Raw genomic sequence first — 24318 nt, forward strand, 5'->3', positions numbered from 1 at the left:
CGCAGATGTCACTGCGATGAAAAGTCAATTAAACCAAACCCAGTTTGGTTTAAGCACAGGCAGAGTGTTTTTATCTGACCCTTTGACCTCTATTTGCTTATCACAAAATGTTCTGCTCCCCCTTTGACACAAGGGGAGGGAAGGCGGTAATGATGATTTTAGTTGTGGTGGGGAATCATAATTGTGTTGTTTCTTGGTAGCAATAAGGAGGAAGCATGAAAATAAAATATTGTGATTAAAAAAAGGGGGTTTTTTTAAAAAAGGAATTTTTATTGTGATTTAAAAAAGGAATATTTTAAGTGAGGGATGAAAAAATAATTTGTCCATTTAGCAAATCAGCATTTGTGAAAGTTTTGACCTGAAACACCGTGAACTTTCCTCCTCTTTATCCTGCACAAAACCTTTCCCTGAAAAACCTGAGTGCACCTCACCAAAGGTGGGCAGAGCAGGGCCAGGTGCTCAAGGGATGAAAAAACATTGATCTGCAAAGGGAAAGGTTTTACTTCAGGCCAGGCCTGAAGGGTGGAGGGGACAGGACACCTCAGGAGAGACTGTGAGGAGGGAGCTGTGCCCTCTGTGAGTGAGTCTGGACACGGTGTCACCTCACCTGGGTCACCACAGCCCAGGGACAGCTGAGCTGTGTCCTCCACGACTCTGTACACGGTGTCACCACACCTTGGTCACTGTTGTCACCCCCCCCACCCAGCGCCACCCCCGTGCCCAGAGCGCTGTCCTCACCTTGCCCAGGTGCGTCTGCTGCTTGAGCCTGTCGAGGAAGTGGGCGTGGTGCTGCTGGAAGAGCAGGTGCTGCTGGATGGCCTTGGGGCTCTGGGGCAGCGGCTCCGAGCGGGTCCTGCCCAGGGGTTTGTGGTGGCCGGGCAGGGACAGGCGCTCGGCCGGGATCAGTGATGGGGCGAACGAGAACGGGACGGTCCCCAGGCCCGGCACTGCAGGGGACAGCGGGGACAGGAGCGGTGACACAGGTGACACCGGTGACAACGGGGACAGGGAGGGGTGACACAGGTGACACAGGTGACACCGGTGACAGCAGGGACAGGAGCGGTGACACCGGTGACACCGGTGACAGTGGGGACAGGGAGCGGTGACACAGGTGACACCAGTGACAGTGGGGACAGGGAGCGGTAACACAGGTGACACCAGTGACAGCAGGGACAGCGAGGACAGGAGGGGTAACACAGGTGACACCGGTGACAGCAGGGACAGGGAGAGGGGCACAGGTGACAGAGGTGACAGCGGGGACAGGGAGGGGGGCACAGGTGATACTGGGGACAGCAGGGACAGGGAGGGGTGACACAGGTGATGCTGATGTTTAGGATTAGTTGGGGTTAAGTGTTTTTGAGGTGGTGTTTTGTGTTTGGACTTAGGTGTTTATTAATTCTTATTTATATTAGATTATAAATAAGTATATATATAAAATATATAAAAATATATAAAATATACAACATTATAATATAACATAACATAACATAACATAACATAACATAACATATAATGTTTGTCATGTTATGTTAGGTTATGTTATGTCATGTCATGTTATATCATGTTATGTTGCATTAATTTTATATATTACTATATATGATATAGAACATATATATTATACACATATATCATATATTATATATTATATATTATATATCATATATTATATATTATATATTATATTAATAACATAATATGATACAATACAATATAATATGATCCAATACAATATAATATTTATATAAAATACAATTATTACATTATACTTTTACAAACCTTGAGCTTTATATACCGAGAGTCCAAACACAAAACCTGCGACTCCCATGCATTAATCCCACCTCTAACACGAAGAAAAAGAAAATAAAAACCCCAGGACTCACCGGCCACCAGCGGGGCGTGGGTGACCGAGGGCTCGAGGATGATGACGGGCTGCAGGCGAGGGGACAGGGGCCCGCCGGGCTCGTGCTGCTCCAGGCTGGCCGGGATGAAAACGGGCGAGTGCGTCCCCGGCAGAACCGGCCCGTTCAGCACCGGCACACGGTGAGACAGGCCCGGCACGGCGCGGCGCTCAGAGTCACCCTGGGGGACAGGGACGGGTCAGGGATGGGATGGGGACAGGGATGGGGATGGGGTTAGGGATAGGGACAGGGATGGGTCAGGGATGGGATGGAGATGGGGACAGGGATGGGGACAGCGATAGGACAGGGATGGGGACAGGGATGGGTCAGGGATGGGATGGGACAGGGATGGGGACAGGGATGGGGACAGGGATGGGGACAGGGATGGGGGACAGGGATGGGGACAGGGATGGGATGGGGATGGAGATGGGGACAGGGATGGGACAGGGATAGGGACAGGGATGGGACAGGATTGGGACAGGGATGGGACAGGATTGGGACAGGGATGGGGATGGGGATGGGGACAGGGATAGGGCCAGGGCCAGGGATAGGGTCAGGGTCAAGGACAGGGACAAGGACACAGCACTAGGATTGTCCTCACCGTGTTTTGGTGCTTTATTTTTATTATTACATTAAATTATTAAAATAATAGAATTAAAATATTTATTATTATTATATTATAATAAATCAATAAATAAAATATAAAACTATATATAAATAATGTATATACTATATATTATATAATATATAGTATATATCATACTATACATAATTATATATTTTATATATTATACATAGTATTTTATAAATTATATATATAATATATATTATATATTATATTTATTATCTAATAAAAACATTATATAATTACTGTTAATTATATTAAAATAATACAACCTAATTATTTTCATATTCTTAAAATTCCTTTTCGGAATTATTATTATTAGAAGAAGATCAAGGTTATCTTCTCCATTAAGTGACCATCAGGACAGAGCCTTGAAGAAACTCAAAAGATCTTGGCCAAACCCCAGAAGTTTCAGCCCCATGAACCCCAAACCCCCAATAAAACCCCACGGGGCGAGTGTCCAGCCCATGGTCACCTACCCTGGCGCTGGTGGTGGCCGGCAGCCCCAGGGTGATGGCCGGCAGGGACGCCGCGCTCTGCAGGGCAAACTGCGCCAGGGAACTCTCCTGCATCATCAGCCTCTGTGCCAGGGGAGCCTGAGCCCCAGAGCAGCCCTGAGTGCCCTGCCCTGCCCGGGACAGGGACAGGGACAGGGACAGGGACAGGGGACAGGGACAGGGGACAGGGACAGGGGACAGAGGCAGCGGGGACAGGGACAGGGACAGGGGACAGGGACAGGGACAGGGGACAGGGGACAGGGACATCCCAGAACATCCCAGAGCATCCCAGAACACCCCAGAGCATCTCAGAAGATCCCAGAACATCCCACCATGCAGGGAGAGCAGGAAAGGGCAGCTCCGGGCAGGGGGTTCAGGGTTGGGGTCGTGTCCTCCCCCTGGTCCCCCCAAAGCGAGGGGACACCCCGAGGGCAGCAGAGCTCACCTCGTGGGGCAGCCCCGGGGCGGGCAGCGCCGTGTGCTCGGCGGGCAGGCTGTCGTTGGGAGAGCTGCAGCCTGAGACCGGCGTGCTGCTGCTGCTGGGGGACGAGTCTGGGACAGGGGACACAAGGACACGGCGTGAGGGGACAGACACCAAACACAGGGTCAGGGGATGGACATGGTTGAGGGGATGGACACGGAGTAAGAGGATGGACACAGGGTGAGGGACACAGGGTGAGGAGATGGACATGGGGTGAGGACATGGACATGGGGTGAGGGGATGGACACAGGGTGAGGGGACAGACATGGGGTGAAGGACATGGGATGAGGGGACAGACATGGGGTGAGAGAACAGACAGTGGGGTGAGGGCATGGACACAGGGATGGACATGGCGTGAGGGGACAGACATGGGGTGAGGGGACAGACATGGGGTGAGGGGACAGACAATGGGGCAAGGGGATGGACACGAGATCAGGGGATGGACATGGGAATGGACACGGGGTCAGAGGTGAGACACCGGACACGGGATCAGGGGATGGACATTGGTGAGGGGACAGACATGGGATGAGGGGACAGACATGGGGTGAGGGGACAGACACGGGGTGAGTGGACAGACACGGGGTGAGGGGACAGACACGGGGTGAGGGGACAGACACGGAATGAGGGGATAAAATGATAACAATTATAACAATTCTCCACTCCAAGGGAAGCCCCAGCTTTCCCCTGTCCCCCCACACCCAGACACCCGTCCAGGCAGAGCCCTCACCGATGGCCTCGGGCGGGCGCCTCTTGAGCGAGGGGGGAGCGCTCTCCTTGCGGGTCAGGGGGTTCTTGCGCCGGTCCAGGCACTTCCTGGGCTTGCACCGAACCTTCAGGTTGGGCTCGGATGCTGCAGGGTCAGGGAAGAGTCCTGAGCCCACCTGAACGGGCTCTGTGGGGACAGCCCCCAGCTCCAGGCAGGGACCAGGGACATTCCTGAGGTTTTGAGGGACACGGGGACATTCCCAGAGTTTGAGGGACATGGGGACATCTCCGAAGCTTTGAGGGGCATGGGGCCATCCCTGAGACTTTGAGGGACATGGGGACATTCCTGAAGCTTTGAGGGACAGGGGGACATTCTCAAAGTTTGAGGAGCACGGGGACATTCTGAGGCTTTGAGGGACACGAGAACACTCTCAAGGCTTTGAGGGACACAGGGACATTCCTGAAGTTTGAGGGACACGGGGACATCCCTGAGACTTTGAGGGACATGGGGACATTCCCGAGGCTTTGAGGGACACGAGAACATTCCCAAGGCTTTGAGGGACACGGGGAAATTCCCAAATCTTTAAGGGACACAGGGACATTCAGGCCTTACCTGTTTTCCGCAGCGGAAAATGCTCGGGCGGGTCGAGAGAAGTGCTGGGCACGGGGGACAGGAAGGTGCTGAGCATGGCAGGGGAGGGGCCCTCGGGCTCCAGGGGCTCCAGAGACCTGCAGGGACAAGCCAGAGACCCTTCCCAGCTGCTCCTGTGCAGCTGCAGGGCAGGGGCAGGTCCTGACAGGGAGCAGAGGGTGGCAGGCAGGTCCTGCCAGGGGACAAAGGATATAGGGCACGAGAAGGCACAGGTCCTGTCAGGGAGCAGGGGGTGCCAGGCAGGTCCTGTCAGGGAGCAGGGGGTGCCAGGCAGGTCCTGTCAGGGAGCAGAGGGTGCCAGGCAGGTCCTGCCAGGGGCAGAAGGGGTTGATGCTCCACCTGTAGGGCAGGGCTGCTGCGGGGGCGTTGCTGGTCCTCTCCAGAGCCGCCTGTTGCTTCTTCAGGATGACCTCGGCCAACTTCTGCTTCACCACCGTGCTGGCCACGGCACCTGCAGGGTGACCACGGTGACCACGGTGACCACGGTGACCACAGTGACCACGGTGACCCCACGGGGCTCAGGGCGGCTCTGAGGGGTCCCTGAGGGCACAATCCCGACCCCAGGGCTCCAGGAGGGACATCAGGATGGCTGGAGACCCCCCAAGGGTCAGAGGGGTCTGTCCCCATCCCATTCCCGATCTGCCTGGCCCAGCAGGAATAATCCCTGGGGTCGCTCCACGGATCTGGGCCAGCCTTCCAGCACGAGTTGATTAATTAATTAATTAACAATTCATCAGGTGCCATGTGGAGCCTCGAGCATCCCAAAATTGAGTGCGAGGCTCCGGCAGCTCCTGCAGCGCCGGCACCAGAGGGCGCCGGGACACTGCGGCTGGGCGGGGGCTGCACCCCGGCCCGGGGGTCCCGGGGGGCTGGTGGATGGGTGGGGGCTGCAAACCCAGCCCGGGGGTCCCAGGGGGGCTGGTGGATGGGTGGGGGCTGCAAACCCAGCCCGGGGGTCCCAGGGGGGCTGGTGGATGAGAGGGGGCTGCAAACCCAGCCCGGGGGTCCCAGGGGGGCTGGTGGATGGGTGGGGGCTGCAAACCCAGCCCGGGGGTCCCAGGGGGGGCTGGTGGATGGGTGGGGGCTGCAAACCCAGCCTGGGGGTCCCAGGGGGGCTGGTGGATGGGTGGGGGCTGCAAACCCAGCCCGGGGGTCCCAGGGGGGGCTGGTGGATGGGTGGGGGCTGCAAACCCAGCCTGGGGGTCTGAAAACCCAATCTGGGGGTCCCAGTGGGGTCTGTCACCTGAATGGGGTCCATAACCCAGCCCAGGGGTCTCAGTGGGATCTGACGGATGGGTGGGGGCTGCAAACCCAGCCCAGCGGTCTTAAAACCCAGCCCAGGGGTCCCAGTGGGGTCTATCACCTGAATGGGGTCCATAACCCAGCCTGGGGGTCCCAGCAGGGTCTGTATCCTCGCTCTGCAGATGTTCTCCCACCCCTTTCCCCCAGGGGAAGGCAGAGCTTGGTCCAGGGAAGGGCAGAACCCCCCGAGCCCCCTCCCCAAAGCCCCTCTGGTCCCCCCCCGGGGCACAGGGAGCTCTTACTCCTCTTGCTCTTGTCCTTGTTGAGGATCTGCCGCAGCTCCTGCTCCTGCTGCCCCGGCTCGGCCTCGCGGTGTGGGGACTCCATGGCCACCTGTGGGACAGGGACACGGGCATGGGACCCCCCGGAGCCCTCTGGCCCCTCCCTGGCAGGGGGACACGGTGACAGAGCACATTTGGGACGGTCCCTTGCGTCACTCTGGCTGATGGGAACGTGTGAAGTTGTTCCATCACAACAAACCCGGCACATTTTGGTCTCCAGGGACGCTTTGCTCTCCCCGGGGACATCGTAAAACTCAAAACCTGTCTGCTCCCACTCGCTGCCTCCTCTCGGGGTGTTGGGACACGTCCTGGCCGTGTTGCAAAATGAAAAATCTTTGTTGAGCAGTAAAGAAGGGCGGAATAAAGTGAGAAAAAATCTGTGATAGGAGGGAAATCCCAGCTGACCCAAGGGACTGAGCCTGGAGCAGATCTGGGGACAGGCAGGGGGATCTTGGTGCCTGAAGATGGTCACAGCTCCCTGGGCATGGTCACAACTCCCTGGGCATGGTCACAACTCCCTGGGCATGGTCACATCTCCCTGAGGGTGGTCACAACTCCCTGAAGACGGTCACACCCCTCTGGGCATGGTCACATCACTGTGAACACAGTCACAGCTCCCTGGACATGGTCACAACTCTCTGAAGATGGTCACACCTCTCTGAGCATGGTCACAGCTCTCTGGACACGGTCACAACCCCGTGGACATGGTCACAACCCCCTGGGCATGGTCACATCTCTCTGGACATGGTCACAGCTCCCTGGACACGGTCACAACCCCGTGGACATGGTCACAACCCCGTGGACATGGTCACAACTCCCTGGACATAGTCACAACTACCTGGACTTGGTGACAACACCCTGGGCATGGTCACATCTCTCTGGACATGGTCACAACCCCCTGGACACGGTGACACCTCCCCAGGTGTGCCCTCCCACCTCCCTCCCCCCGCACTCTCCCTGAGGACCCTCCCCGCTCAGCCCCGCTGCTTTTCCTGTGACAATGACACCGGGGACAGTCCCCAGGACAGTCTCTGTGCCCCTGGGGCACAGCAGCAGCTGGGGAGGGGCAGCTCCCAGCCCGTGGGGATTCCCTGCAGCCGCTCTGGCTCCTGCTCCACACACACACAGAACACCCCGGGAGGCTCCAGCCCTCCCTGGCCTTGGCAGGGCCGGGATTTGGCCTGGAATTCAGACACAAACCCCCCCAGCCTGCCTCCCTCCTGACGTCAGAGAGGTCCCTGGCCTGCCTGGAAACCCCTCCAGATGTTCCAGCTCAGGGAAAAGCAGGAATTCACCTGGGAATGTTATTTTGGCATTGGGATTTCCAGCCTTTCCCTCTGAATCCCTGCCCAGAGAGAGGAACTCAAATCCAGCCCTGATTCTGGCATTGCTGTGCACTCCGGGGGGCAAAATTCACCTTCCAAAGTGCCCAAACTGTGCCAAAAGTGGCGTGTGGGGCTGTCCCTGCCCTATCCCATACCCTGACGTGCTGGTGGGCGAGCTGCTCCACTTGCTGCTGGTGCAGGCTGGCCAGGAAGAGCTGGTGCTGCAGCTGCTGCTGCTTCAGGGCCAGCAGCGCCGTGTCCTGGGGCTTGACCACGCGCTGCCCGATCCTCAGGTCCATGGGGACGGCCTGGGGCACCCGTGGGGAGGTGCACGGGGTCACGGCAGCTGTGGGGACACAGAGGGGACAACGGGTCAGTCATGGGGACAGCGCCAGGGATGGGTTTGGTACAGGGGTAGGGGGCTGCTCTGCCATCCAGGGGGGTTTCTCAATATCCTCTGCCTGCAGAGCCTCCCCCGTCAGCTGGGAAAGGAGATTTGTGTGAATCTGACTCCTCTGGAGCAGCTCCAGGGTGCTGCAGGTGCCTCTCCCTGACACTGTGGTGGAGAAAGGCTCTGGAGGGAAGATGTTCCCTGCAAAACCTCCCTGAGGTGTGAAACCCCAGCCCTGTGGGGACACCAAGACAGTGCCAGTTCCACCACCTGGAATCGTCCATGACAGCCCAAAACCAGTGTCAGTTACATACCCAAAACAGTGCCAGTTCCGCACCTGGAATTGTCCATTACAGCCCCAAAATATTGCCAGTTACACACTCAAAATAGCCCCAGTTACACACTTGAATTCATCCATTACACCCCCAAAACAGCGCCAGTTACACACCCAAAATAATCCCAGTTATACACCTGGAATGATCCATGACAGCCCCAAAACAGTGCCAGTTACATGCCCAAAATAGCTCAGTTTGGGACTGGGATGCACAGTTTGGGATTGGGATCATAGTTTGGTACTGGGATCACAGTTTAGGACTGGGATCCAGTTTGGGACCAGGATCAGTTTGGGACTGCGGTGCACAGTTTGGGACAAACAGTTTGGGAGTGGGCTCACAGTTTGGGATTGGGATCAGTTTGGGACCAGGGTCACAGTTTAGGACTGGAATCACAGTTTGGGATCAGGATCACAGTTTGGCACTGGGATCAGATTAGGACTGGGATCACATTTTGGGACCAGGATCAGTTTTGGACTGGGGTCACAGTCTGGGACTGGGATGCACAGTTTAGGACTGGGATCAGTTAGTGACTGGGATCACATTTTGGCACTGGAATCAGTTTGGGAGTGGGATCAGTTTGGGACTGGGATGCACAGATTGGTACTGGGGTCACAATTTGGGACCAGGATCACAGTTTGGGATTGGGATCAGTTAGGGACCGGGATCAGTTTGGGACTGGGGTCACAGTTTGGCACTGGGATCACAGTTTAGTTCCAGGATCACAGTTTGGGACTGGGATCACATTTTGGGACTGGGATCACAGTTTAGGACCGGAATCAGTTTGGGACTGGGATCAGTTTGGGACTGGGATGCACAGATTGGTACTGGGGTCACAGTTTGGGACTGGGATGCACAGTTTAGGACCAGGATCAGTTTGGGACTGGGGTCACAGTTTGGGACCAGGATCAGTTTGGGACCAGGATGCACAGTTTGGCATTGGAATCAGATTAGGACTGGGATCAGTTTGGGACTGGGATGCACATTTTAGGACCAGGAACACAGTTTGGAACAGGAATCAGTTTGGGACCAGGATCAGTTTGTGACCAGGATCACAGTTTGGGACCAGGAGAGCTGCCGGGCCAGGAGCCCAGCACACAAACCCCCCCTGCAGCCCCAGCCCGGGATCCTCCATGGGAAGGGGAGTTTGTGACACGGAGCCTCTCCCGGGAGCGCCCTGGGAAAGCCGGGCTGGGGATGAATGAGGGCTCTGTGCTGCTGAGCTGCATTTTCCAGCCTTTCCAACCGGCACAGAACGGAGCAGGGAACAGAGCCCAGGGGCCACGGGCTCAGCCACGAGCTGGGACAGACACGGAGGGAGGGCTGGGACAGCCCAGGGCAGGCTGGGGAGCTCCAATTTATCCTCCAGCCCCTCCCAGACTCCTGAAGAGCTTTGGGACAGGGTGAAAACCTGGTGGCAGCGAGTTCCCCGGGCTGGGGGTGGCAGTGCTGGGTCGGTGTCACTTGGGACACACCACTGGTCACGCTGCTCTCAGCCAGCCAGCCCGGAAAAGACAAAAAAAAAAGAAAAAAAATCCAGCACAGAAATCTTTGCTTTGGCATTTCCTGATTGTTTTTAAAGAGGCAAATCAGTCGTCAGCAGAGCTGGGCTTATGTAAGAGGGGAACAAAGCGAGAGGCAAACAAAGCAGGGCAGGAGGAGCAGAGCAGTGACATCCCAGCTCTGCTGTTCTGTGCGTCCCTGCCTGAATTCCTGCCTGAATTCCTGCCTGTATCCCTGCCCTCATCACTGCATGGATCCCTGTTTATCCCTGACTGCATCCCTATTCCTGCCTGCACCTCTGCCTGCATTCCTGCCTGAATTCCTGCCTGAATTCCTGTTTATCCCTGCCTGCATCCCTGTTTATCCCTGCATGGATCCCTGTTTATCCCTGCCTCCATCCCTATTCCTGTCTGCACACCTGCCTGCACCTCTGCCTGCATCCCTGCCTGTATTCCTGCCTGAATTCCTGCCTCTATCCCTGCCTGCATCCCTATCCCTGCATGGATCCCTGTTTATCCCTTCCTGCATCCCTGCCCTTATCCCTGTTCTCATCCCTGCCTGAATCCCTGCCTGAATTCCTGCCTCTATCCCTGCCCTCATCACTGCCTGCATCCCTGTTTATCCCTGACTGCATCCCTGCCTCATCCCTGTCTGCACCTCTGCCTGCATCCCTGTTTATCCCTGTTTGTATCCCTGCCTGTATCCCTATCCCTGCCTGCATTCCTGTCCTCATCCCTGGCTCTATCCCTGCTTGCTTCCCCATCCTCAGCTTTGCCTGCAGCTCTGCCTGCATTCCTGTCCTCATCCTTGTCCTCATCCCCATCCCTGCCCTCATCCGTTTATCCTTGTCTGCATCCCTGTCCTCATCCCTGCCCTCATCCTTGTCCTCATCCCTGTCCCCAACCCTTCCCTCAGCTGTTTATCCTTGTCTGCATCCCTGCCCTCATCCCCATCCCTGACTCGATCCCTGTCCTCATACCTGCCCTCATTCCTATTTATCCTTACCTGCATCCCTGTCCCCATCCCTGTTTATCCTTGCCCCTATCCCTCTCCTCATCCCTGCCCTCATCCCCATCCCTGTCCTCATCCCCATCCTCATCCCCATTCCCATCCCTGTCCCCATCCCTGCCTTTATCCCTGTCCCCATCCCCATTCCCACTCTCATCCCTATTTATTCTTCCCTGTATCCCCATCCCCATCCCTGTCCACATCCCTGTCCCTATCCCTGACCCAATCCCTACCCTCATCCCCATCCCTGCCTGCCCCCAGCTCACTCTGAGGTGCAGCAGCAGTTAAATCCAGCCTGGTTTGTTTTGTTGTTTGCTTTTTTCCAATAAACCATCCCTTTTCTAAAAGCGTTTCCCATCTCATGCTGAAGGTTCAGAGTTCAGGCGGGTTGAAGAATGCGGCTGATTAAAAACATTCCTCCCTAATAAAAGGGAAAAAAAGGTTTTTCTCCAGAGCGGGAATGAGCTGGAGGGGAGTTGGCCCAAATTAAAAACACTTAAATGAGAAACCACACCAAAAGGATGATGTTGAAAGAACGCAAAGATCACAAAGGGAGAACTCGAGAAATAGGAAATCCCGGAGCTGGGGGTACCTCGTTTAACCCCAACACAAACCTGCTCCCCAGAATGAGAGAAAAATCACCAAAATCACCCCAAAACCTGCCCAGCCCCAGCTCTTTGTGGGGCCAGTGGGGACCTCCCACAGGCGCCCACACATCCCTTTGTCCCCTACCTCCATCTGCTCGTGTGTCCCCGAGGGGTTTCCTCGCAGGATCCCACAAAATCTGCCCAGAATTTGGGGCATTTTCCTCCTTCCTCTGCTTAGCATGGAGCTCTGAGGGTGGGAGCTCTGGGGATTGCAGATCCAGGGAAAACAACTCCGGGGATTGCAGATCCAGGGAAAACAGCTCCAGGGATGGGACCTCCGGGGATGGGAGATCCAGGGATGGGAGATCCAGGGATGGGAGCTCAGGGATGGCAGATCCAGGGAAAGCAGCTCCAGGGAAAACAGGTCCAGGGATGGGAGCTTTGGGGAAAACAGCTCCAGGGACTGCAGCTCCCAGGAAAACAGCTCCAGGGATGGCAGCTCCCAGGAAAACAGCTCCAGGGAAAGCCCTGCCCTGCCTCAGCCCTCCCCGCAAGGACAGAGCTCCGGCCTGGTCCCGCAGGAGCCATAAGAGAGCAGCTGATGCTCAGGGAAGATGTAATGTTTGTAATGTTTGGAGCAGGCGGGTGCCAAGTTCTGATAACTCTTTCTGGAGCTTTCAGGGGCTTTACGCCTCAGCCAGATGTGGGTGGATCCCTCCCCTCTCCTCCTCACCAGACACCAAATTCCTGCTCCCAAACGAGACCAGGCTGATGCTGCTTTCAAAAGAAAAAGCCCCCCGAGAGTTTTTCCACCAGGGTAAACCCGAATTTTTCTGCTCTGATTCTTGTAAACTTCCTTCTGCAGAGAGTTTCCAGATTTTTTATTAAAAAAAAAAAAAAAATTGAGACAGACGATGATTAAAGTTTGGCAAAGTCACCAGAGCAGCACAAAACCATTCCCATGACCAAAGGATTCAGCCACACACCCCAACCATGCCATGCACCTGTGAGCAGAGCAGTTCTTTAGGCAAAAATGGGAATATTCCCTGCTGGAGCCCAGAAACGAGCTGCACATCAGGCCTGGGGAGGCAGATGAGGGTGAGATGCTCCCTGTGATCCCTCTCCCTGGTTATTTGCAGCTCCTGACCTTTGAGTCAGACATTTCACGGCCCTCCCTGGAATTTTCTCCCCACAAAATGTGCACATTTCGTTTTGAAACTCACAACTCCGGGACCCTTCAGGGCCAGCCCAGAGTCCAGGGACAGGGAGGAAACACTTTTGGGGCCTGGATGTGCTGATGGTTTGAAGATTCCCTGTTCCAGCCCAAATCCTGGTTCTGCTGTTCCCATCCAGCCCCATCCGAGGGTTGCTGCTCCCACAGGATCCATGGACAGGACAGGGCAGGATTCCTGCCCCAGGGAGAGCCCAGGGAACTCCTCAGAGCTAAATCAGACACTCTTGGTCTGTGTTTCCAGGCAGCTTTTCCTCGCGCTCTCAAATCCACGTTTAGATTGGCCCTGGAATTGTTTTGCCTCCAGGGCCAGGGTGGTTTAGAGGATCCACTGAGTTATCCCAAAGCTCCAAACCTTAACAGTGGACACGAAATCCACCCCAGGCACTGCCCAAACCACCAAACAACCTCATTCCTGTCCCACAGGAGCTCCCTGGGTGCTGCCCCTGGCCCAGGATGAGCTTTGAAAACCTTCAGAGCACCCAACCCCTCAAAGGCAAAAGCTTTTGGGCCTCAATTGGAGACCTGAGGTGCTAAACCACAGGAAATCCTGGGCACAGGCAGGACAGAGATGCCTCAGGAGTCCCACAAACTGTTTTTTTTTTTTGAGCGTGGGCAGCAGCAGGGATAAAGGGAGAGCTCATCTCCTGCAGCCACAGCCGGGCCATGGGAGCCCAGGGACAGCGAGTGGCTCCATCCCCACCGCAGCCCTGGCACAGCTGGAAACCTCTGGCAGTCATTTCCTGCAGCCTCCCACCCCCACGGGTCACCCAGCCCATCCCAAAAGATCCCCCCCGTGGGAGAGGCCGAGCAGAGGAGGAGGAGGAGGAGGAGGAGGAGGGAGAGGTATCCCCAGGAAACCTCGCACCGACCGCGGCTTCCTGAGGAACACCGGGAACGCCGCGACCACAGCGCTCTGCTGAAGGGCAGCCAAGGCTCTGCAGGCAGCCTCAGATCACAGAAACCTGTGAGGTTTGGGGAAAATCTTTTCCTTTCCCACATGGGAAATATCCCCCCAAGCGCATCCCCGCCGGATCCTGCCCCTCACTTGCTCACCCAGCCCGGCCGGGATGTGCCAGCGGCTCTGGGGAGTCCCAGACACCGTCCTGATCCTAAATCTGCCCGTCCTGATCCTTCCATGGGGCATTTCCCTGCAGTAAACACCCCATATGGGAGCTGCTGCTCCTCTCACATCATCCTGACCCCAAATCTGCCAGTCCTGATCCTTCCATGGGGCATTTCCCTGCAGCAAACACCCCATATGGGAGCTGCTGCTCCTCTCACATCATCCTGACCCCAAATCTGCCAGTCCTGATCCTTCCATGGGGCATTTCCCTGCAGCAAACACCCCATAGGGGAGCTGCTGCTCCTCTCCTTGAGGGTTCCACGGATGAAAAAAGCTCCAGCACCTCCCACAGCCTCAGGCAGGGATGGACTGGGACACAGGGATGGACTGGGACACAGACAGGGATGGACTGGGACACAACAGGGATGGACTGGGACACGGACAGGGATGGACTGGGACACAACAGGGATGGACTGGGACACAGGGATGGACTGGGACATGGGCAGGGAATGAATTGGGACACAACAGGGAATGAATTGGGACACAGACAACACCAGCACAGGGGAGGACGAGGCCAAGGGAAGCCAGAGGAGAGAGACAGAGATCAAAGGATTGCAGAAAACCTCTCCTGGGTTACCCAAGGCTGGAGAAAACCCTCCCAAACCGGTTTGGATGGAGGTTCTGCGGCTCCTCCCGCCCTTTGTCCTGAGCCCTTCCTGGGGATGCACCGGGAGCTGCCCCGGTACCGGCACCGGGCTGGTCCCAGCCCTGATTTATCCTTTTTAGAGCCCGGCTGGAGTCAGAACCCTCCAGGGAAGGCTCAGCGCTGCCTGAAGCACTTCGGGCTTGATCTGGAATTGCTGAGATTAAAAATCCCCAAAGCTGGAAGCGCTCAATGCCCACTCCCGGCAAGTGGCGGCTCAAGAGGAGCTGCCCGTTAATTAAAGACTCAGGGGAAGGAAATCCCTTTGGCAAACGCTGCTCCAGGTTCAGGGTTGGGTTGGAGGGCAGAAAATAAAATTAAAAAAAAAAAAAACAAAACTCGAGGCCCAGGACAAGCAGAAGGAGCTGGGAGGAGCATGGGTGGCTCTACCAAGGGAGAAAAGGACACAAAATCAATTCCTGTGCAGCCCCAGGAGTGTTCAGCCACCACCAGCCAGGGTACAAATGCTGGGAGGAGCACAGGCAGCTCCATGAAGGGAGAAAAAGGCACAAAATCAATTCCCTGTGCAGCCCTAGGAGTGCTCCACCACCCCCAGGCATGCCCCAGGTGGGGTTCACCCCAAACCTGCCCCGTGCTGCCCCTCGGGTGGCTGGGAAGGAGCTCCCTGGGGCAGACCTGGGGCCCAGGGTGAGAGTTATTTCTGTCACAGGGGAGGAAGCCGCAACTTTTTCAGTTTCCTGCACAAACACACTCGGGGTGCTCTTCCCCCAGAGCTCTGTCTCCTCTCTCTGGGTGCTCAGGGAGAAGCTGGGACAGCTCAGGGCTGGCACCAGCAGAGCTGGGGAAGGTGCAGGTGTGAAATCCTCGAGGCAGAGGAGGATAAAACCTGCCTGGATCCCAGCAGGGACCCCTGGGGACAGCAGGGACAAACCTGGCTCGGTGCTGGCACTTGCACGAGGCTGTGGGGAGGCTCTGGAGTGCTGGGGAGTTCCATCCAGGATGGAGAAGCTACAAGGAAGGTAACAAGCAGGATTTCTGCTGGGAAGAAATGCCAGGAGCACCCAAGAGAAGCTCTGGAGGAGGCTCCTGCAGGGACTGAGGGTGCAGCTGGGTGTGTGAGGGCTCCACGCTCATGGAGCAACCCTGCCCTGGGGGTTTAACCCGCAAAGAGGAGCTGATGGTGCTGCTGAGCCGCTGGGAAATGGGGGAAAGGAAAAAAAGAATCGGCAGAGAAATTCATGGTGAGCCCAATAACTCTGGTGGGGAATCAGTGATTGAGCCCTCGGGAACTCTCAGATCACAGCTCCCAAAATCCCAGACATGTCCAGGCCCTCAAAACTCAACTTGGCAGCCAAAAACCCGACACAGACCTGGCCCCAGCCCTGGACCCCACTCAGGATGGGAGATGCTCACACAAACCCCTCTGTTCCCTGTCCCAGCCCTGCAGGGACACTCCCCACCCACCCAGGACACTCACCCACGGATGGCATCGCGTCCCTGGGGGTCCCTGGGGGTCCCTGGGGGTCCCTGTGCCCACCAGGGCTGTGGGAAGAGCAGCCCCAGGAGCTCCTGGACCCCAATCCACCGCCACCACACCCTTTGCAAAGTTCTCACGGGCAAATCTGAGCCTTGGCAAAGCCCTGGTTGGCATCCGGCCCCATCAGGCTCATTAAGTGCAATTAAAGCACAGCGGGCATCCCTCCTCCTCCTCCTCCTCCTCCTCCTCCTCGCCCTCAGCTCCTCTGGGGGATATTTTGCTTTTAGACAAAATAAACAGGGAGGTTTTTGTTGCGTGGGCTGGGGCAGGTGCTGGCACGGGGCAGCAGCAGGTGGAAAACCTGAGGTCTCTCGGGGAAAAGCCACAATTCCAGCCCTGCTCCTGCTGCCAGGGGTGCCCATTCCAACCCCTGGGCCTGCACAGGAGCACCAGACCCTTTCCCCTTTAAAAACAGGAACATGGAATAGGATAAATTGTAAGGAAGCTGCTCCCCAACTCTCTCACAGGGATTTAAAAAACATGGAATTTTAAAAATTCCAACCCCCTTGGCCTGCAGAGGAGCACCAGACCCTCTCCCCTTTAAGAACAGGAACATGGAATAGGATAAATTGTAAGGAAGCTGCTCCCAAACTGTCTCATGGATTTTATAAATATGGGGTTTTAAAAATTCCAACCCTCCTGGGCCTGCAGAAGAGCACCAGACCCTCTCCCCGCTTTGCAAATAAGAAAAACAGAATAAATTATAAGGAAGCTGCCCCTCGATTCTCTCATGGATTTTATAAATATGGAGTTTTTAAAATTCCAACCTCCTGGGCCTGCAAAAGAGCACTAGACCCTCTCCCCTTTAAAAACAGGAATATGGAATAGGATAAACTGTAAGGAATAGGATAAATTATAAGGAAGCTGCTCCCCAACTCTCTCAGAGGGATTTTAAAAATATGGGGTTTTAAAAATTCCAACCCCCTCAGCCTGGAAGGATTAAAAATTAAAAGGGGAGGGGTTATACATTAAAGGGGAATTTTGGGTATTGGGCACTCTGGGAAATCTGGAACTCTCAGCCAATGGGGAAAGAGAGAGAGAAATTGGGATAAACAGGAGGCTGCATCCCCCAAAATCTGAGAGATGCAGGTGAAATGCCCCACGGCCTCTCCCTTTATTCAAATAAAATAAAAGGACTCCTCTGTCTCCTTTTTGGACAGAAACCTCTGGTGTTTGTGGATTAATTTGTCCTGACAGGGAGGTTTAAACCAGGGCAGGACGTGACCCCAAACCCCATGGGGCTGCAGCTCATCCCTGAATTTCCTTCACACATAAAACCGGCCCCAAAGTCGTTTCTCCATCACCCTGACACTCCTGTGAGCAGCAAAATCCGGGAGCTCCTGGTGCTCCTGGCAGGTTCCAAACCCCTGGGATTTGTCAGAAAATTCTGGAGAGGGGTAGGGAGTGAGTTCTGGGAGTGTGATGGGGACCATGCACAGCTGATGCTGCTTCAGGAGGATAAAACAGCCCCACTCCATCCCCATCCCCTCTGGGACAAAAGAAAAAAAAAAAAAAAAAAGAAAAAAAAAAAAAAAAAAAAAAGGATCTTTAAAGCTTTCTGCTCCCCCATGGAAAAATCATCCTGGGGCTGACCCGATGCCAGAGCCAGGTTTGGGCTCTGGTGGATGATCCTGGCTCAGCAGGGCTCCAGCTCAGGGAGAAATGGGCATTTCCCAGTCTGGCTCCCAGCAGTTAAACTGGGAAAGGCTCCGGCACTGGGACAAACCCCCAGAGATGTGTCAGGGCCACCCCTGAGGGACAGGAGAGGTGTGGCCCTGCCCCGACCCAGAGCTCTGCCTCAGCTATTTGGGGTTTGCTGTTGCTAAAGGGATTGAGCCAGAACGAATTAAGATCATTTCCCGTCTTAATTAACTCTACTTTCACTTCCTGGCACGTGGGGAGCTCGGCCTCCTCAGAGCTTCAACCCTGCCCGGCCAGGGCAGCAGGGGCTGTGCAGGAGCACAGGGGGACTTTGAGCGTTCCCTTGTCACCACCCGAGCCCTGAATGGGCTAAAACCATCCCCAAGAGCCTGAACACCCTTTTTATGGGTGTATTTTACAAAGCAAGAGGAGAATTTTCCTCTCCTGTCCACATTAAAACCATCCCCAAAAGCCAAACCCCCTTTTTGTGACTGTATTTCACAAATAGAGAGACTTTTCCTCTCCTGTCCACACTAAAACCATCCCCAAAAGCCAAAACCCCTTTTCATGGCTGTATTTCACAAAACAGAGACTTTTCCTCTCCTGTCCACACTAAAACCATCCCCAAAATCCAGAACCCCCTTTCTGTGGCTGTTTTTCACCCATCAAGAGGAGAATTTCCTCTCCCCCACACACATCCCTCATTGGATCCTGGAGGAGAGGCCATTCCTGCCTCTTGCACAACAAACCCCCTCCTGTCCCCTGGCCGCCCCACATCCCTTTGAGGCAGAAAGGAAGAAGGCTGGAGACATCCTTCCTGCGCCCGGGACAATGGGCTGGAAATAGCCCGGGAGGAGCCGGAGCGGCCGCGGAGCCGCGTGTGTTCCCGGCTTCCTCCCATTGTCCGGCCGGGACCGGCCTGGGCACAGCCAGAACAGCCTTTGTGCCCCAAAGGAGAGGCCTCAAACACAAATCTGGTGCCCCAGCCAGGGCCCAGGCTCCATCGTCAGTCAGGAGCACAGCAAAACCTCTCCACAGTAAAATCTCCCCACAGGAAAATCTCCCCACAGGAAAACCTCTCTACAGCAAAACCTTCCACAGCAAAACCCTCCACAGCAAAACCCCTCCACAGCAAAACCCTCCACAGCAAAACCTCTCCCCTTGCAGGGGTTTCATTCCACAATTCTCCCCTTTGCTGCCAGAACTGCAAAGCCCTTTAGTGGCCGACAGCAGCACCAGGTTCAACCCAAAATCCACCCAACACACCATGATCAAAACCTCTCCACAGCAAACCCTCTCCACAGCAAAACCTCCACAGCAAGACCCTCCACAGCAAAACCTCTCCCCCTGCAGGGGTTTCATTCCACGATTCTTCCCTTTGCTCCCAGAACTGCAAAGCTCTTTGGTGGCTGAGGGCAGTGCCAGGTTCAACCCAAAATCTGCCCAACACACCATGATCAAAACTCTCCACAGCAAAACCTCTCCCCTTGCAGGGGTTTCATTCCACAATTCTCCCCTTTGCTGTCAGAACTGCAAAGCCCTTTGGTGGCCGACAGCAGCACCAGGTTTAATCCAAAATCCACCCAACACACCATGATCAAAACCCCTCCCCTTACAAGAGTTTCAGCACCATCCTGCACTTTCTCTGCTCATCCCTGTTTGCTGCCAACCTCTGTAGCCATTGCAGCCCTTCAGAGGCTGAACCTGATGATATTGGAGGTCTTTAACAATTCCACAATTCTCCCCTTTGCTGCCAGAACTGCAAAGCCCTTTGGTGGCCGAGAGCAGCACCAGGTTCAACCCAAAATCCACCCAACACACCACGGTCACTGCTCAGCCTCAGCAGCCAGAGACTTCACAACACCCCAAAATCCACCCCAAAAGCCTGGCAGGATTTTCCACTGCAGAGAAAAACCCAGGAGGACACCGTGATGGCAGAAGACTCTTTTCTCCAGACTCACCCCCTGAGGGTGAAATGAATCCCTCGGGTTCCACCCTAAATCCTGATTTTCTCCTCCAAATGGGAGGTGCACACGGGGAGGGAGTTCAGCTGCTCCAGCTCACGTCAGCAGCTGGAAAACCCTGCAAAGGACCCACGTAATCCTGGCCTGCTGAGGATGCTGCTGACGACAGCTGAGCAGGGCAGGGTGGCAGGAGTCCCCAAATTTGGGGTTGCCACTCAAGTCGGTGCTGGTTTTGGTATTCACCTCCCGTTTCCCAGGGCTTTGGCAGGGCAAGTTATCACTTGCAGCCCTTCTGCAGGATGGAGGTGGTGACAGGAGCTGTTTTTCTTTTAAAACCATCCAAAAAACCAGGTAGATTTTATAGGTCTGAGGTGTTTTTTTAGGGCTGGGGATTTCAGGAGTGGCAGCACCTGGATGAGCTGGGAAGACACTTCCAGAGGGAGGGAAATGGGATGAAAAGGGAGATGGATGATGCCACTTGTCCCTGCTCCTGCCACCGCCCCTCAAAGAGCCCCCTGGAGCAGAGGGATCATCCCAGCACAGCCTGGCCCCTCTTTACCCCCCCAAAAATGGGGCCAGGCCCTTTTTGAGCTCCCAGGCCGGGGCTGCTCCACTCCCCGAACATTCCCAAGTGCATTTTCTGCTTAAAAATAGCAACCATCAGTATTATTGTCCTGCGAGCAAATATAGAAAGATCACATCCTCCCTGGCTGGAAAACGACACAGCAGGGACCTCCTGGAGCACAGGCACAGGGGACAGCTCTATTTCGGGGAACTTGGGAAGTCAGAACAGAATCCCGAAATTTGGGGTGTTGACGCACTGCAGCATTAAACACTCATGGAAAACTCGCCTTCCCCTTCCTCTCCCGCCTTCCCTGGGGTTTTTGTTTGGGCTTTTGGGCTCGAGGAGGGTGATCAGGCTTCCACAGAACTCCCAGCACTGCCCTGGCAGATGGGAACGGCCCCAGGCCAGTCTGGGAGTGGTTTTGTCACCACTGTCCCCAGTAAATGGTTCCCAGCTCCCAAAGAAGCTCTGCAGCAGGAAAACCCCATCCCTGCCCTGCTTCCCAAAGCTCTGGGCAGTTGGCACATTCCCGTTCCCAAAGCAGCTCACAGGGTTCCCCCAAAAGGGGAGAAAGAGCTGCTGCTGAGCCCAGAGCAGGAGATGCCCTGAGCCTCCCCGAGCCCTCCCCTGCTCCTGTTCGTTTTCCCTTCTCCTGTCCTTTTCCCTGCTCCCATCCCTTTTTCCCTGCTCCCATCCCCTTCCCTTCTCCTGACCCCTTTTCCCTGCTCCCATCCCTTTTTCCCTGCTCCCATCCCCTTCCCTTCTCCTATTCCCTTTCCCTTCTCCCCTTCTCTGCTCCTATCCCTTTTCCCTGCTCCCATCTCCTTTCCTTGCTCCCATCCCTTTTTCCTGCTCCCTTTTCCTGCTCCATCCCTTTTCCCTGCTCTCATTCCCTTTCCCTTCTCCTGACCCCTTTCCTTGCTCCCTTCCCCTTCTCCCACCCCTTTCCCTGTTCCCATCCCTCCCCTGCTGGCTCCAGAGGGAGTGGGGGGGCCTCATCCTGAACCTCTTTTTTTGGAAAGGGAAGTTTTCCTACTCCCGCCCGGCCCTTCCGTGAGTGTTTGTGCTCCCACCCAGCCGGGACCCGGCTCCAGATCCAGCCTTATTCCTCCGAAAATCCCCCGGGATGGGAGAGGAATGCGGCAGGGTCACATCCAGCTGCGGGTGGGGATCCTGCCCTGCTGCAGGGAGGGGAGAATCCAGGGGTGAGGGGATGTCTGTGCCTGCAGCAGCGCCCTGGGGACGGGTCTGGTGCGAGGGTGCAGCACCAGCAATCCCAGATCCCAAACCGAGCCGGTTCTGAACCCAAACACTGACCCCAGCCGGGTCTGATGTCAGGGTGCAGCACCAGCAATTCTGGATCCCCAATCGAGCCGGTTCTGAACCCAAACACTGACCCCACAGCACCTCAGGGGTTGTTCCCAAACCAAACCAAACCAAACCAAACCAAACCAAACCAAACCAAACCAAACCTGGGAATTCCAGCCCCGGCAGGGCTGGGAGGAGCTGGGCTGGAGAGGTCACTCCATCATCCCCGACATCTCCTCCTGTCCCCACTGAGGCCACAAATCCCCCAGGACAGAGAGCAGGGAATGCACAGAGCATCACTCACTGCACCCCCCCGGCCTCCTCCCAAACACACAACACACACACCCAGAAACAGAAGGGAACCGGTCAGGAAAAAGCCGATGGGTAACTCCACAACAATTCCAGGCATCCCCATTCCCCTGTCCCGCATCCCCTCCCTCCAGCAGAGCCCCTCGGTGATCCCGGGCCATTCCCTCATCTCATTCCGTGCACATCCCAGCTGGCATTTCAGCCCCCAGCCGCTGCCAGATTTCTCTCTGCTGAGCCAATGCACTTGGAAATACATGACGACTTCAGCAGATTAATTGGAAACACAGCCCGGGTGTTGCAATCCCAGGAATGACTCCAATTTCAGGAACAAATGTTTTCATAGAATCACAGAATCAGAGGATATTCGGGGTGGGAAGGGACCCACAAGGATCAGCCAGTCCAACCCCTGGCCCTGCACAGACAGACCAAAAATCCCACCCCGTCCCTCCCTGGGAGCTTTGTCCAAATGCCCTTTGAGAATTTGGCATAACTTCACCAGTTTGCTGAACATTTCCAGCTAAACTGGGACAGACTCCGCTCACACCTGGGATTACTCTTTTAATGTGGCCTGTTCCAATTAAAAACCTCCCCGAGAAGATTTAAGACACGCCACGGAATGAGACGCAAGAAGAACAATTTTAGTTTGTTCTGTAAATCTCTTAAATCCTCACTGGTTTTGTGCATCCCAGGGCTCCTCCAGCCCCTCCACAAAACCAAACCCAAACTCTTCCCCCAAGAAAACCCACCAGGGCTGGGAGAGGGATGATGATGAAGGAGGGGTAGAGGAGCATTTCCTGCATGGAAACCATGCCTGTGCTTCCATATTTTCCACCCCTCCACAGCAAAACCTCTCCCCTTGCAGAGGTTTCAGCATCATCCTGAGCTTTCTATGCTCATCCCTGTTTGCTGCCAACCTCTGCAGGCATTGCAACCCCTCAGAGGCTGAACCTGATGATATTGGAGGTCTTTAACAACCTCAACAATTCCATGATTTTTCCTCTTTGGTGGCTGTGCAGCAGTTTCCCCACTGCCAAAGCTCAGGGGTGATAAAGGGAAGGAGAAAATCTGGTCTATCCACCCTCAGAGCCTGGCAGGGATCTCTGCTTTGCCATCCCACTGCCAGGGCTCCCACAAAAAAAAAAACCCAGACAAAAGCTGTGCGGGATGTGGAAGGAGCCTGTGGAGGGGAAAAATGGGGATCAGGGAGTTTGCTCAGCTCTGGGAGCACCCGAGGGTGGGTGACACCAAAGAAGGGAGGTCTGGAGGGAGGGGTGGGCTCTGGAGGGGCTGTGGCTGCTCCTCCAGACCCCTGTGGGTGAATTCCTGCTCTTTGGTGCGGAGTGAGGAGCAGGAGAGAGCAGCCCCTGCCTGGCAGGGCCCCGTGGAGGCCACGATTGCAGCGAGATAAAATGACATTTGAATCTTCCCAGAGAAATCAGCTCCCACAGGCCTGGCTCCCGGAGCTGCACCTCCTCTCCCAGCTGTTTGGCCTCCCCTCTCAGCCCAGCCCTGCTAGAGCTGGAGCCCGAGCCAGGAGCAGCACAGGCTGCACAAACCCTCCCCGGAGCCCCCCCTGCCCCACTCCAGGCTTAAATCCACCGACCCAGCCCCAAATCCAATTCCCTCCTTAGCCTTTGCCTCATGGAGCTCCTTTTATTCCTGCCCAAAAGCCACAATTCCCAGCCAGAGCTTTGGGGTGTGAGTCCTCCTCCCTGCCATGAAGTCAACGCAAGTCAGAGCGTTCCCTGCCATTAATTTGGATAATCTGACAAAAATTAAAACCACCAGGTTTTTGCGATGAGATGTCGCTTTTTGCTCATCCCAGAGATCTTTCTTTGGGGTGTCTCCATCCCCACGGCTGGGAGATCCATCCCAAAAGTGCCCAGCATGGGAATGGGAATGTCTCCTGTGAGCTGAGCTGTCGGGGTCAGGCTGCCTGGTCAGCGGGAGAGCTGCGGCCAAGCCTCATCCCCCATTCCCAGGGTCAGGAATGTGCAAGGGGATGACCACAGCAGCCACGTGGACAGAGGGAATGTGGCGGGGTTTTGCAAGGATCTGCTCCAGCCTCCCCCTGCAAGGCAGGAGATGCAGGAGGAGCAGGGAGGACATGAGGATTCGTGCGGATCCAGCACACGCCCTGGCTCCAACCCGAGCTGAGCCCGCAAATCCTCCTGCGAGTTTCCCTGTCCCACCTCCAGATGTGCCAGCACCCCGTCCTACACCCTGCACCCCTCCCAGGCACGCCCTGCACCCTTCTCAGCTCTGCTGGCACCGTGTCCCAGACACCTCCACGTGGGGCTGGGCTCTGCTGACATCCCCCCCAAACTGTGCCAGCATCCAGCTCCCCCAAACCAGCCCCATCCCTCATCCCCAGCTGGGACAGAACCTCCACCCAGGCACAGTTGTTGTGACTAAGGCAGACAGACACCCTGAGAATCCACCAAGG

General features: G+C 55.6%; 1 protein-coding gene across 1 annotated transcript in view; it reads right to left on the reverse strand.

Annotated features, from left to right (window-relative positions):
* The window catches only part of HDAC7 (histone deacetylase 7), a 40386-nt gene that overhangs the window by 10703 nt on the left and 5365 nt on the right, over positions 1-24318 (reverse strand). Inside the window, exons 2-10 of the mRNA XM_083881096.1 lie at positions 7922-8112; positions 6403-6493; positions 5198-5309; positions 4820-4935; positions 4229-4351; positions 3466-3572; positions 3003-3119; positions 1881-2079; positions 739-947 (exon numbers count right to left, since the gene is read on the reverse strand). Coding sequence (XP_083737222.1) covers positions 739-947; positions 1881-2079; positions 3003-3119; positions 3466-3572; positions 4229-4351; positions 4820-4935; positions 5198-5309; positions 6403-6493; positions 7922-8112 — 1265 coding nt within the window. The remainder of the gene's footprint in view (positions 1-738; positions 948-1880; positions 2080-3002; positions 3120-3465; positions 3573-4228; positions 4352-4819; positions 4936-5197; positions 5310-6402; positions 6494-7921; positions 8113-24318) is intronic.

Source organism: Zosterops lateralis (genome assembly GCF_965231275.1).
Source record: "Zosterops lateralis genome assembly, chromosome: 32".
NCBI lineage: Eukaryota > Metazoa > Chordata > Aves > Passeriformes > Zosteropidae > Zosterops > Zosterops lateralis.